This window comes from Taurulus bubalis, assembly GCF_910589615.1.
Source record: "Taurulus bubalis genome assembly, chromosome: 5".
In the NCBI taxonomy this organism is placed as follows: domain Eukaryota; kingdom Metazoa; phylum Chordata; class Actinopteri; order Perciformes; family Cottidae; genus Taurulus; species Taurulus bubalis.
Window position 1 is genome coordinate 16,072,046 of NC_136593.1, and position 14,624 is coordinate 16,086,669.

The 14,624-nt window shown below is 41.1% G+C and overlaps 1 protein-coding gene across 1 annotated transcript; it reads right to left on the reverse strand.

Moving 5' to 3' along the window:
• Positions 1–6,732: 6,732 nt before the first annotated feature.
• Positions 6,733–7,725, reverse strand: LOC306736872 (neurogenic differentiation factor 4-like; the record flags this gene model as incomplete). Its single annotated transcript, XM_079218557.1, has 1 exon — positions 6,733–7,725. One exon carries the CDS (start codon positions 7,723–7,725, stop codon positions 6,733–6,735), a length of 993 nt encoding a protein of 330 aa, XP_079074683.1.
• Between the last annotated feature and the right edge of the window lie 6,899 nt (positions 7,726–14,624).

Sequence of the window (14,624 nt, forward strand, 5' to 3'; positions counted from 1 at the left end):
CACAAAGCAAAATGGATAAAAAGTGGTGCATTTGTACAAAACTTGTAAACTAATTTGAGGTGATTTAATTACCTTTTATTTCATTTGATTAGTATGGACACACACACACACGCACGCACGCACGCACGCACAAACACACACACAAGCATGCACACACGCGCACACACACACACAGTTAAGGGGAACTGCAGAGTTGGGTGATAATGATCTCACTTCGAGTGACACCTCTTTGCTGACACAGTCATTTGATCTGCGGTTAATACTACAAATATTGTACGTAATAAGTGCATCTTTGAATAAAATATACAAAGATGGAGGAAATTATACATACTGCCCACTATTATAAGACTCTCATGAACTCCTTTCCTTTGACATTTTCCTTTATTATTGCTGCTAATAACACATAACCTTGTGGCTACCAGATGTTAAGTGATCAAACATAGTTAATTTAGGAAACTCGTTAATGAAGTGCTTTAAGCTGGTTACAGTAATTTGAGCAAAGTGTGAATGAAAATATATCCCTAACTCCTTTTAACAGCGTCCAGATGCAGTTCCTTTTCTACAGTCACATCGCTCAAAGAAAAGCATCAAACATCTGGAGGAATGTTTTTACCGTAAGTGGCCTTCTTTAAAATGTTGACCTAAAACACGCTCAGCCTCTTAGTCACCCATTACGCAGTTCAATTAGTGCTGGAATAGCTTGGATGACGACATTAAAATGTGGATGACTGTGAGATGAACACAGTCACACAAAATTCCCAAACATGATACCGTTGGGCTCCTGTGTGCTAGCATGTCAATTCCACTCCGCTGCCAGTAAGTGTTAATTCAGATTGGATATCCTAAATGTGCTTGCAAGGGTTGTTTCAGAGAGGCAGGAGAGTATTAGGTGGAGGACCAGAAGCCGAAGCTTAAAGGTGAGACTGACGCATGGCGCAATGTCGAGTAAATGTCAGCCTAATTCTGATATGCTAAAAGTCCTATGAAGAAGAAGTCAGCTCTGCTCTGCCTCCTGCGATTTACAATTTACCTTACAGAATATGGTGGATAAAAGTGGGGTTAAGTACAGGCCACCAAAGCTATACGAACATCTTAATGGCATTCAGATATATGAAGTGCTTTTGTGTAAATGAAAAAAAGATCTTGTTTAAAAGTGTGTAATGCTCGCAGTAAAAGCAGTAATAGCACACTTCTGAGAGAGAGATACCAATGTAAACCCATAACCTTGTCTAATTTGAGGCAGACACCTTCACTTGTATTTAATTTGCATATTATGGACACACACACACACACACACACACACACACACACACACACACACACACACACACACACATACAGTCTCTGGCAATATGCCACACAGGGGTTAGGTTAAGGGACAGTGGGGAAGGACAGAAAACTGGAGCAGTAAGCACATATCACCAGGGGGATACAGTTACACACACACACACACACACACACACACACACACACACACACACACACACACACACACACACACCCCTCACTCTTCTCTAAACCACTCTCTCTCTCTCTCTCTCTCTCTCTCTCTCTCTCTCTCTCTCTCTCTCTCTCTCTCTCTCTCTTTGCAATAACATGGTTACAAGAACACTCACCATTACATCCAGAGAAATGCAGGACGTTGCTTTCCACTTCCTCTGATCTTTAAATGGCTCATCAATATTTACGTGGTCTCCCGTCCCCTCGACATGTGGCGCTGTTTGGGTGACGTAACATCTCCTTCATCCAGCTAATTAAACTACCGTAGGCCACAACCATTCAGTTACCCTTTTACGACTCTCTGTTCACATAATGTTTTTTCCTAGGTTGGCCTTTGTATCAGATAATTAATAATCCACAAGGAGACTTTAAACATTAAGACAGAAAGGCTTTCTACTCTCCGAAGGAGTTTAAAGAAGGTCAACTGTTGGACACTTGCTCTAGAAGATCATTAACTAGTTCAACATTACACTTCATGTCTTCCCTAAAATGAAAATTGGCCGTCATTAAGAATATGAACCCAGAATTGTTCTTTCAGAGATACAGATCAATCAAGAAAAAGCTACATTTTCCTGACATTATTATAAATAATTATTTTTGGTTATTGTACATGTTTTTGAAAAAGTGGATGTCAGATTTATGGCATTCATTATTCTTGTTGTATGATCTCCCTCCTGTACTTGCACTTTCTTGTTGATAAACAACACTCATGTTGTGTCTGTATAAGAAGTATTCACATCATTAAGGGGAAAAAAGTAAGTCAAATAAAAGTATATTCAAAATATTTTGGCATTATTAGTAAATGTTATTTCACATTATTTGAACAGCAGCAATTAGCTAGCCAGTAGGGCACACACACAGGAACTTGAGACACTAGAACATGTTCATGTGTTTTGTAAGTAAAATTATTATTAATCAACTAACTATGAGAGAAATAGTGTAAAAGCAGAAAAAAGGTTCCACACTCAAATGTAGCGGAGTTGAAGTATAAAGGAGGAGCAAAGTATTATTATTATTATTATTATTATTATTATTATTATCTGTATGTTGGACAGGAGAGAAACGTGTTTTCAACTCTTCAGTATGTTTGCACATGTTGAAGAATTGACAATAAAGCTGACTTTGACTTTGACTGATGCCACCTTTGAATGTGTTTTTTCATATTGTGGGGATTCAACACTTTATTTTATGATGAAACTAATACAGTTTTGTGTTTGACTCGCAGAAAACCCCACCTACATCAGAATCACTTGTCTCATCTTTAAAGGCATCATCAGAAAAAAATCCAAATTAAATTGATCAAACAAGAAGATTTACCCCAAATAAAGGTTTTACTTAAATAGAGCCAGTAGTGATGTATTCCAACATTGCTTTTGGCTCTTTTTCAGCCCACTTCATCAGCAGTCCTGGAGACTACTGTCTGCTTTTGTTCTGGGTTGTTTTCCACCTCAAGAAATAAAAGCACCGACCACATCCTCTTCCCTATTAGCCCTTGCTCTTCAGTGCCTCCTTTGAAGATGTAATCAGTCAGATTTCCTTGATTAATCCCTTTTCATGTCCTTTCACGGTAAATAATAACAGAGTTGTATATGATCGCTAGCTGGATAGAGAGGACAGCATGCAGATTTCTGATTGAACCGAGTCCCCAGGTACCTTCATTAGCCTGATTATTCTGATCCAAACACACTCCATCAACCAGTTTACATGTAAATAGGTTAATCTTATTCCCACTCCTCACTCACTCTGCCGGCACGCTCTGTTTAGCAGATGACATTTCATCTCATGTATCCTGTTTTATTCCGTCTCTACCTTGTGCAAGTGAAATGCCAAATATTTAGTTTGAACACAGGATTTGGTTTTGAACTGATAACTGAATTTCAATCACTCATTAAGTTCAGAAAAGGCCAAGTAGTGAGAGATCGTGTCTCTTTTTCCACAACAGTATTTCCAGAAGGCCTCATTGAGACTTCACAGTTACAGCAGGTTGTCTACTAGGGACACCTAGTGGCCAAATACTCATCTCTCACCCAACTGATGATTATATTTCAGAAAAAGCATTTACCACTTGGTGGCAGTGTCATTCTACTCTCCTCATTTCTAGAGTAGTTAGTAACAAATCCATCTGCATAGCCAAAGCTCTCCTTATAGGCATAAACAGGCCAGGATACTACTTTTTTCCTGAATTTCCTTTGAATTAAAATACTTTTATTGGTCCCTGAGTAAGTCTTAAGCTCCATTGGGTGCTTTGTTGTGGACTAAGAGCACAATAGCTGCATACTGTTGTGCTGTAGAGGAGATGATGAGCTGCTGTCCCGACTGCCCCTCTCCCTTCAGGATTAGTGAGTTAATGCAACCATTCAGACACTGAGCTCCGATCAGCTGCTTAATACTGTTTTATCCCAAATAAGGCAGCCATGCACGCACAATGTTTTCTGTGTGGCTCACAGACACATGCATACAAATGCATATACCTACTAAATCCAACACATACACTGGATGTACATTATATTATTTAGTTGACTTGCAGGTAATAATCAGGTCGTAAGAAGATGCAATATGAAAGAAAGAAAAACTATGTAGTGCTTTGTTTTATCAGTTCATCATTTCCAAATTTCTTGAACACTTTATAGGGATAGGAAACATAATAAGAACAATATAAATTACCTTGAAAGCAGTTCTCATTTCAACCCAAGTAACTATTAATTTATTATTTGAAATTATTCTCCATACATCTTGAATCGTACGTATAGCTGTAGACAAATGTAACATTTGTGTCAGATGACTACAATACTTAGTTACACTTGCAATGAACTTTCCTTCTGTATGATTATCACCAAAATACCAGGAAACTAATTAGAATTTGTTTAATAAAATGATTGATTGATGAAAAATAATGGTGTAAAATAAGATATTACATTTTTTTTCCTTTAACCTGCAGGAATGTGCCTCGCTGAGATTCAAAATGGCTTTTACAGAAGTGAGATAGTAGTAGCACATGAAATATCTCTGCTGCCATCATGGGCTCATTTAGATCATCTTGAGTCACAGTCAGAGGGGTCAAGGGTCAAAAAGGACAAATTCAGCCCTTTCTTTGTCTTGGGTGAAAAAGTGGCCTTTTGAAATGGCAAATCTTTTCCCCCCTAAAATGTCGGTCTATCAACGGTCTATCATCTATCATGTGGATAAATAAGGAATGTCCCACATATCTAGGGACAGACGTTGTGTCGGAGGGTAGTCTGTGCCTCTAAAGAGCAGAGAGATGGCCTGTATTTTTTGTTTATCTTGCCCCTACAAAGTTAGGCCTATAGCTCCCCTAGTAGTGCAAATGCACTACAAACACACACAGGCTTATACTAATCCTTGTGAAAACAAAGTGATATATTTCTCCCAGCGCAGGTCAAGCGTGGGATGTTCGTCAGCATGTTTATCATCAGGATTATGAACATTCCATCCATAATATAACCTCTAACATCATACTTACCAAGCACTCACTGTTCTAAATGGAAAGCTGTGGTGAACAGTGTTCAGAAATAAACCCGGAAGATGAGTTGACCACCAATAAGATGATTCAACTGACAACCATGACTCTTTCAGACCATTCCCACAAGTGAGCCATGACCCAGTGTGACCTTGTGACCCCCTCTGACTGACCTCTCAGTGGGTGGGCCTCACACTGACCAGCCTGGACCATGAATCAACAGAAGTGGCTGCTCTTAGATCAGATCTTTGTTGTTTTTTTCATTGTTGTCTCCACTTTGACAGTTACCGATATTTTTCTACTTAGTCAATTTATCTATAATTTCATCTTTTCAACCTGTCACCCCTTAATGTTTTTATATTACTTTTCAATCATTCGATTCACTCCCCATAAAAAAGGAAAGTCAGGTATCTCCAACCAAATAAAGATTTATCGCGATACAGTATTACACGTTCTTGTGTTCCTGAACGTATGTGTACAGTATATATGAAAGGTCAATGGTATAAATGTACAGACATGTGTTTGTTGCATATGTGAGTGTTAAATTGTGGTCTGAGTGGATGTCAGGACAGGATTATGCCATCCCTGTGTCAGTGAAGAAGAACGCCTGCATGGCCGGGCAGCCATGTTAATCATAAATCTTTATCTTACAACCCTGCCTCGCACATCCGCCCTTTCATTAAAAGACGGCCAAAGGATTAGTGACGCTAAACCACAGAGATCAGGGGAGAAAAATGAGAAACAAAGTCGCTCGCTCTGGTGATGCTGAATTTATATGAGACAAAAATAAGTCTATCTATCTATCTATCTATCTATCTATCTATCTATCTATCTATCTATCTATCTATCTATCTATCTATCTATCTATCTATCTATCTATCTATATATCTATCTATCTATCCATCTATTTATCTATGTATCTGTCTGTCTGTCTGTCAAAAAGTAAACACAACACTTTAAAACTTGACCTTTAAAACATTTTAATAACATCAAATTTTCCAAATGACATCAGAAATGAAAAAGACAAAGAAAAATTACATTTTATCCAACGCAAATTTGTTGAAAATTAGACATACATTTTCATAATATTAACCTGAGAATTTCATTTTTGCTTCTTGATCTTTGTTAATCAAAAAATCTTCCTTCTGTAGACAACAGCTTCCAAAGATCAGCCACATAGCGTAAGGAAATTTCCCTTTGAATATGTTTACATAAAACATGAAATACTGTAATGCACAAAGAAAAAGACGCAACAGTAACATAAGAGATAAACTATCAGTCTAAGTAGCAAACAAAGAGAGGCCATGGCCACAAATATGTACAAAAGGACAACCAGACACACACCTGCACATCATAACAACATCCATATACACTGTATTAAATTAGAGAATAAATAAAAAATACCTTTAATTTATGTAGAATATCTGATGTTACCAAAGCTAAATTAGAAGTGCTTGTATTACAGTAACAGGACATTTGGACCAAATGGCAAAATCAACATTTACTGTTAGGACCCGAAAAATATTTGGTCATCAGTGTCTTAAGAAAATGTTTAAGTCAAGTGTTTAAACAAGTTATTAACATTGTTTAGCAGTGCTAGTCTATGTGCACACATGTAAACAAACCATTTTTACTCTACAGTGCCTCTACTAGCGGACTGTCTACTGGGAGAGACCGATCCTTCAGTCAGTGTTCATGAAGGAGCAAAGAGTGAAGACGGGCAGTCAGGTTGAATTGATGGGTGAAACAGAGTCCTAGTCTCTGTAGACGGAGGTTATCTGTCGCGGGGGCATGTGCTGTGGATGGTAGGAGTCATAAGGCCCCTCCAAGTGTCCGTTATAGCCTGTCTGAGTCTGATACAGGCCCTGGTCCACAGGAGAGGGGGAGTAGTGGTGAGAAGGTGGGTAGTGGGGTGAAGGCTCCTGTTTGGGCATCAGGTTACTGCTGATGCTCAGAGGTGGTGTAGGAGGGCCGTCGTACGGAGGGGTCCCCACTCCTCCAGCATTATACTCATTCGGCGAGTGATTCTCATACACTCCTCCTTTTATGGCCCTCAGGTGAAGCAGGTGAGCAGAGTCAAACGTGCCATACGGCGGACTTGGCAGTCCCGGAGAGGAGTAGCTCACGACACCACCGAGAGGAGCAGGTGCTGCCCGGACTCTGTGTCTGTCCTCGGGCCTCGCCCCGGCACCAGAGGCTGGTCCCAGCTGCAAGCAGCCGGCCACCAGGTTGCTGGTGGGCTGTGAGAGGCCCTTACACAGGGTCTCCATGAAGGCCCTGCTCTCTGTGGAGAGGCCCCCCTCCAGGGCCTCGGACAGAGCGCAGATGTAGTTGCGGGCCAGCCGCAATGTCTCGATCTTAGACAGTTTCTGTGTTTTGGAGTGACATGGCATAATGATGCGCAGGCTCTCCAGTGCATCATTTAGACCGTGCATACGCGAACGCTCCCTTGCATTAGCCTTTACACGTCTCGCACGGAATCGCTCCTGTCGGGCCTTTGTCATCCGCTTTTTCTTGGGCCCGCGTCGTTTGGACTCGTTTTCATCCTCCTGTCCCTCCTCCTCGTCCTCCTCGTCCTCCAGTGCATCCTCACTCCCCATCTCTCCGTCCTGTTGCTCTCCATCTGCTCTGTAGTGTGATGAGACTGATGCGTCTCCATCAGGTGAGCTCATGTCTCCGTCCATCCACTGCAGAGGGCTGACGGGCTCCTCCCCCTCGCCTTGTCTCACAAATGGTTTGATCATCATGGTACTCTGGAAATAACACAACATCTTTTTCAAACACATGTGCTGTGCAAACAAAAACATATTTTAAATCAACACTTACAACCACAGCAGGCAATGGTCAAAAGTAACTATTTACTGCAAGTAATGCAAAGTAAAACTAAGTACTGCACTTAAGTACAACTTTGAGGTATTTGCATTTTACTTACATATTTCTATTTTATACTCCACTACTTAACAGAGAAAAATATTGGTCTTTTACTCACTTATAGCTACTTTGTATCTTTAGATTTCACATACATAATGACCAGTTTATAAAATATGTGTTGTCATAAAATATGTTAAATTGTCAATTCACCAAACGACAATCAAACATTGATGCATTAAAATATTTCAGCCATACTTTTACTGAAAGCATGTGATACTTTGTCCAGTCTGTTTTAAACTGTTTTACTCCATATAGTTTTAGACAAAAAAAACTGCAAACTCTTGATGCTATCTATGACTGCTATAGGCAGTATGTAATGATACTAAAATTATGTGGAAAACTACCACAATGTCAGGTTAACACCAGGCTGAATGGTGGTTAGTATTCAGGATGCTGTTCATAAATCAGTTGACTGAATAGTTTCTCTTCCATGGCTTGTTTGTGATAAAGAATTATGACAAAGCAAAGGATCAGGACTAGAGCTACAGCTGCGAGAACACTGAGGTCAAGTCCTCATTATTTTTTTCTGGGAATTCGATTTTTTGTTGTTGTTGTTGAAACGAACAGGATATTCACAAACAATTTAAACATACACATGTGGGTATTTCAGTATTTTAAGACTATAGTTTAAATTACTTTGTGGGTAATACAAAATAAAGGATTTTGTATTTCTGTAAATTACAGAAAATATAGTTAACGGTTTGAGGAATACAATACTATAAAAAACTAAATAACAGGAACGTATAGAATTCTTCTTTTTTGGTGTCAATCACATTTGTATGCATCGGCAACGATGCTACGACCCTGTAAATGATTTAACCTGGAGCCTGCTGTAAGTATACCATTTCATCCACCAATGATAATTATAAGAATGTATAATGTCTGTAATAGTAATAAGTATTTTCTGTGACTCTCAGCAGTCCTCAAACTGTTTCAGCACCGGACAGTTCCCTCTTGTCGCGCGCTCCACCGACACGCGCAGGGAAACTTAAACTATGTACTGTATACCTTTGAGTGATGCCTCTTTGCATTTTTATACATACATTATGGGTTTTTATTCAGTTTCTCCACCCCCTCTCTCGGGGTAATCCCGGTCAACTTGTCAACTGATAATGCTCCAAGCGAGATAAAGTCACTTACAGGACTTCAATCTGGGGCATCGCAGGATTTTCTCCGTGATGAAGCGACTACCATGGGATTAAATGAAACATCGACGTTCCCAGATCAGTGACAGACGACTCAGATTGAATCGAAATCAGACAGAAATAATAATGCCTCGCCTCAAAATTGCGTGCAGGAACTGCTATTTGCTAAATATCGACTAAAGCAGATACGAATAAAGCTTTTCATTTAATTCACGCGGCGCATGTTGATTTTATGTTTTAGTTGACAATCCTGTGACATACTGTTTGTCAAAAACTAAAAACATATAGCTGATGTGATTGAAAATACACACAAAAACGAGTCCTATAAACTCCTCCAGACTACATAAATTCCTTAAATAATTTGTTTAAACCTCTTACCCGTGTTGATATGTCCCGGGACCTCCTCGGGAAGTTGGCAGATGATATGTTTATTTCACAGTTTGGTCTCTCTGTCTACTGTCAAACAGTGAAGTGTCTGTCTGTGTCTCCCGGTGCAGAGCTGTCCCACAGAGTCTCAGTGTGGGTCACTCTGCGGGGGCTCTGGTTTTAACCTCCACGTTAAAGCTCCTCCTCTCTCCCCCATCCAATTTATGTTGACGCGCTTGAGCTCGCGCGTGGCCGGCCCGTGGCTCAAGCGCCTGAAGCTCCACTCGCCGCCTCGCGCGCGCGCGCGTTTGTGTGCGTGTGTGTGTGTGTGTGTGTGTGTGTGTGTGTGTGTGTGTGTGTGTGTGTGTGTGTGTGTGTGTGTGTGTGTGTGTGGAGGGTCAGGGAGATGTGCATAAGCTCTCTGAAACTCTCCAGACAAACTGGAGAGGCCCAGGCCTTTGTTGCTCTGGGAGGGCGGCCGCCAAATCCGCAGCACGTTTGCATTGAACGAAGGAGCGACGCGCTCAGTCGGCTGAGCCTAACTGTATGTGACAGCTTGAAGTTGCGTGTGAGCAGGTGTTTGCTCCATCCCCTCTTCCAGCCATCCATCCCTCTGCACTGCGGAGACAGGCTGTTGAACAAGTTCATCTCACCCAAGAGAAAGCTCTGACCAGACGGGGTAAGTTTGGTCACATGAGGTGTGCAGCTACAGCAAAGTGTCTCTGGGACTTATTAATAGCCTCTTCTCTCTGCAGTATGTAGGTCCATGCCTTAAATCCCCCGATATGGAATGTGCTAGCAGGAATTCTAGCACTGCACATACTTTACATGAGTTATGAAATACACTCCATTACAATAGCCTTGAGGTTCTGCCTTCAAATTCATGATTTAGGTAAAAGCACCATCAGCAAAATGTATAAGTAGGCAAATCAAAACTAAAGTAAGTAAAAGTAATGTATGCAAATTCCCACTTTAATACTGTTATATTATTATGGATTATTAATATTATTGCACAATATGTCAAATCATTTTATATAAGGTATATGTAAAATATGTGAATAAAGGTGCTGGAACTACAAATGGTGATGCCATAGAAGAATCATTTTTGGTCAAAAGACCTTTTTAGAATACTGTGTTTTTTAGTAGAAATATAAAGTGGCCTACAAAATGTCAATAATCAACTTTAAAGTACTCCACCGATTAGCATTGCAGTCCTATAATAATGTCAGAGTATGTGTATACATCCATGTAAAGTATTTATATTGCTGTGGCAGAAGCAGTAAAATCACCTTTTTTTATTCCACACATTGTCCTTTTTAAAAAACTGGCACCTCCATACAATATAAGTTTGTGAGTGTAATAGCGGATATACTTCCTCAAGCAGAGACGAGGAGCATGGCTACTAAGGTTAGATCATTTATTGCTAACTCCACACTCCCGGATTGTTTCATGTTTCAGTCTTCAAGTCTTCTGCCGCAACTGACGCTGAAGTGGCATCACTTAAGTCCATTTATCAGACATGACACAGCTCCCTCTGCAGCCTCAAAGGGCGTTATACTAGTTTCATATACTGTAAGTAATACCCCCTCAGACTTGTAAATACACTTTGATGTGTTTCCCCTTTTTTAAGTGTACTTTGGTAAATGTACTTGGTTACATTTCAACACTAGTTTTCAACAGGCAAAAAGCTGAATCATCATAACAGCAAAGTTATCATTGCTGGATGTAATAATGTATGTTTATAGTTTCTGGATTCTCTTTTAATATCATATAAGTTAAGAAAGAAAGAAAGAATCCTTTATTAATCCCCTTGTGGAAATTCTTCTCTGCATTTGACCCATCCCCGGATAGGGAGCAGTGGGCAGTCTTGTGAGGCGCCCGGGGAGCAGTTGGGGGTTCAGTGTCTTGTAGGGACACTTCGACATGTGAGCTATGGGGGGACTGGAGATCCAGCCGGCTACCTTGTGGTTGTGGGTCGACCACTCATCCCCCTGAGCGACAGCCGCCCACAAAATCATCAATAAATTTGACATAACATGCCAAAAGTACCAAAAATTGATTTGTCAAAGGATTTCACACAAACAGATCAATTATATCTGAGGCTTTGCACTGACCAAGAAAGACAATGTTTGTGGAGTGTTGTAACAATCAGGAGGGGCCTAAACAACCAGTCAAGGATTTAATAATACCCAAAATATTCTCATGTTTCTATTGCTATGACATTTGAGAAACGTATACTTATAAAGTAACTCAAAGGGGCATGCTGTGATGGAACTAAAGATAACTGTGTCTTAACAGGCCTAATTTATACTTCTTAGTAGAATAATCCCATGTCCTTCTTAGTTTACTTGTTAAGCCACAACCAAAAGGCTTGTGTCGCTGGACAATTCAACTGTGACCCATTACATTTGCCTAAAATTATAAACTTTAGGTTGTAGATTTTCCATATAGACACACTGATTCAAGTGTAAGGATAAATCAAATAGTAAATTAGGATTTTGGTCTTAATTTGTCTGAACCACACTAATGTTCTGTGACGAAGACATGAGCAACAACCGGATATCTTGTTGACCCTCATCATCGCTGACCGGGGAACAGGGAGGCAGATCATTTGCATGATTTAGAAACAGAGCACCTTATGCTCAAGCAGAGAGGCTCGAGTCAGGTTACGAGGTAATCTGCATGCCCAGTGTGCTTCTCATTCTCCGTTCATTCCCAGGCCGACCACCTTCCCCACTGCTCCTCCCTGTGGGTCTCTGCTTTTCCTATTCCACACCTGCAGCCTGAAATGGGAATAGCAGAGCCGGGCCTCTGGCATCCCAAGAGTGGGACTAGCAGGGGAATATGATATCTGAGGCCTAGTGTCCCCATTGCACACACTCATAACACTGGGATTCTAACATAAATTAGAATTTGTAATTTATTTTGGCTCAGGGGAATGCTAAATACAACATATGCCATGACAAAACTGGTCTTTCACCTTCATAATTTTTCTTTTCAGTTTGTCTCACTTACTCTATATCTTAGTCTTTATATTCCACAAGTGGTGCTCAAGTGTAATACCGTATGTATGCCATACTGTCCCCAGGTCCCTCAGTGCTGACCTCACACGATGAAGCTCTGCTGCAGATGGCCTTCTCTTAAACATATCTCTTATTTTAACAGTCTGTGGCTCAGATGCTCGTCCATCCTCCACTGGCTGCTCAGCTCACTCAGCATGTTCTCATTGCTCAGAGGACACTGCCTCACCTTAACAAGGTATGTTCGTGAGATGGGAATTGAGTTTATTCTAATCATAATATGAAGGACAGATAAAACTTCACTCCAGTACACACACAAACATGACCTTCCCATGAATCCCCAGTGTATTTGTTTATGACAGCGGGGGGAAAGTGGGTTTTGTCCATCTGTCATACTGGAAGTCCTCTGAGAGATGCCGACGCCACGGCATGAGGAGTGAGTGTATGTCAGTGTGTGTTTGTGTAGTTCATATTTTGGGATGTGGGTTTCTTGCATACCAAAGTAATCAAAATAATGTGCTTCTTCCTACAATATCAGCAGCCTTGGATATATTTTGATTGCAGTGATACTATGATGAGGTGAGTTCAATGGATCAAGATTTTACCTCTCACTCTGCATGTGTGTATCCACTTCAAGTGATCATACGGTCATCAAATTGTTTGGAAAGCACACAAAACACTCTAGAGAATGAATGTTGCTCTGTATTTCATGGTCTCCCATCAACTTTAGAAATGGCCGGCATTGAAGCCAAAACTTGAACCTCCCTCCAGCCCAGCACCGACCCTGGGTGAAGTTGACCATGTGTCCTCCTACTAACCATCTCATTGATGGACCCCACTACTGGGTAAAATAGACCCCCCACCCCCCTCTGCCTGAACCCCTAAACCCCCTTTACCCTTCCCTAAACCCTCTGTTGGCCCCCCGTTGTGCTTGCTCATTGGTTGACCGCCTTCAGGCGTCCCTTTTCCACGGGTCCATTGTCTGGCCCCATAAGCAGCTTTGTTTCTGCATGTGCAGCTGGGCTAGCCCGCGCAGCCATTAGCCACAACACGCTAAAGGGAGAGCGGGATAATATAATTACAAAACAAAAGTCAGGTGGCTCACGAGATCTGGCAGAAGAAGCCCATTTGGGGGAGATGCGAGGACACGCTGGCGGGTGGCCAGCTATAATTCGATTATGAAGTTGTGTGAGTGACAAAAGAAACAATTGAATCTTTTTTTTCTTTTATTTGCCCCACTGTGGTTTAATTTGATTCCACCGGGGCTTTAAAAAGAAGGCAGTGTGAAAAGAGAAGATTTACTCTTCTAATTTCGAGTCACCAGCTCAGAAAATGTAATGTGCTCTGACAAAATAGCGAGAGAAATTCTTCCCTAAGCTAACTTTATTGTTGCTGCAACACTTTGACTGCATGCGAGTTCCAAATCAGATAAATCACTGAAGGCCACATTTTTCCTGCGAACTGACTGGTCTTGTGCTCTTGTTTTGCATGAATGCACAAAGACTGCTGGACAATAGGATCAGTGGCAGATCCATCTCCTGTAATACTTTCTTCAAACAGGGCTGCAAGTGTGTCCCCCTGTTCTGTCGGCAGACCAGAATTTATCCTGTTAGTCACCCTAGATGAGTGAAAGAGTAAAATCAACCCCCATCCCAGCTGGACGGACACACACACACACACACACACACACACACACACACACACACACACACACACACACACACACACACACACACACACACACACACACACACAAACACACACTTAACCCCACACTGGGGAGTTATACACACAGCTTTATGGACAGCTGATAAGAACAGGTTTAGCTGGTGGCTACTGTTTGAAGCAGGTCAAGCAGAACAGGATCTGTTAATGTCTTTTTGTTTCTATAGTTCATACCGCTAAAGACTGCATTTTTTTGTTTTTTTGTTTAGCTGTTATATAAGACAATAAGCAATTGTGTCAGATGCACATGCTCTCACTACTGAAGGGTTGGTGGCAGTATTGTGCTAGCTCAGGGTGTGTAAACGCCCATTTTTTGCCCCATTAGGCACAGTTTGATCGTGCCCCTGGGAGAACATCACATTCTCTTGGTCTGTAAGACTGCTCACGAGAGGTTACACTGCGGATTAATGAACAGTCTGGTTTACTGTTTTCTTTACGCAAGTGGATATGCATGTGTCA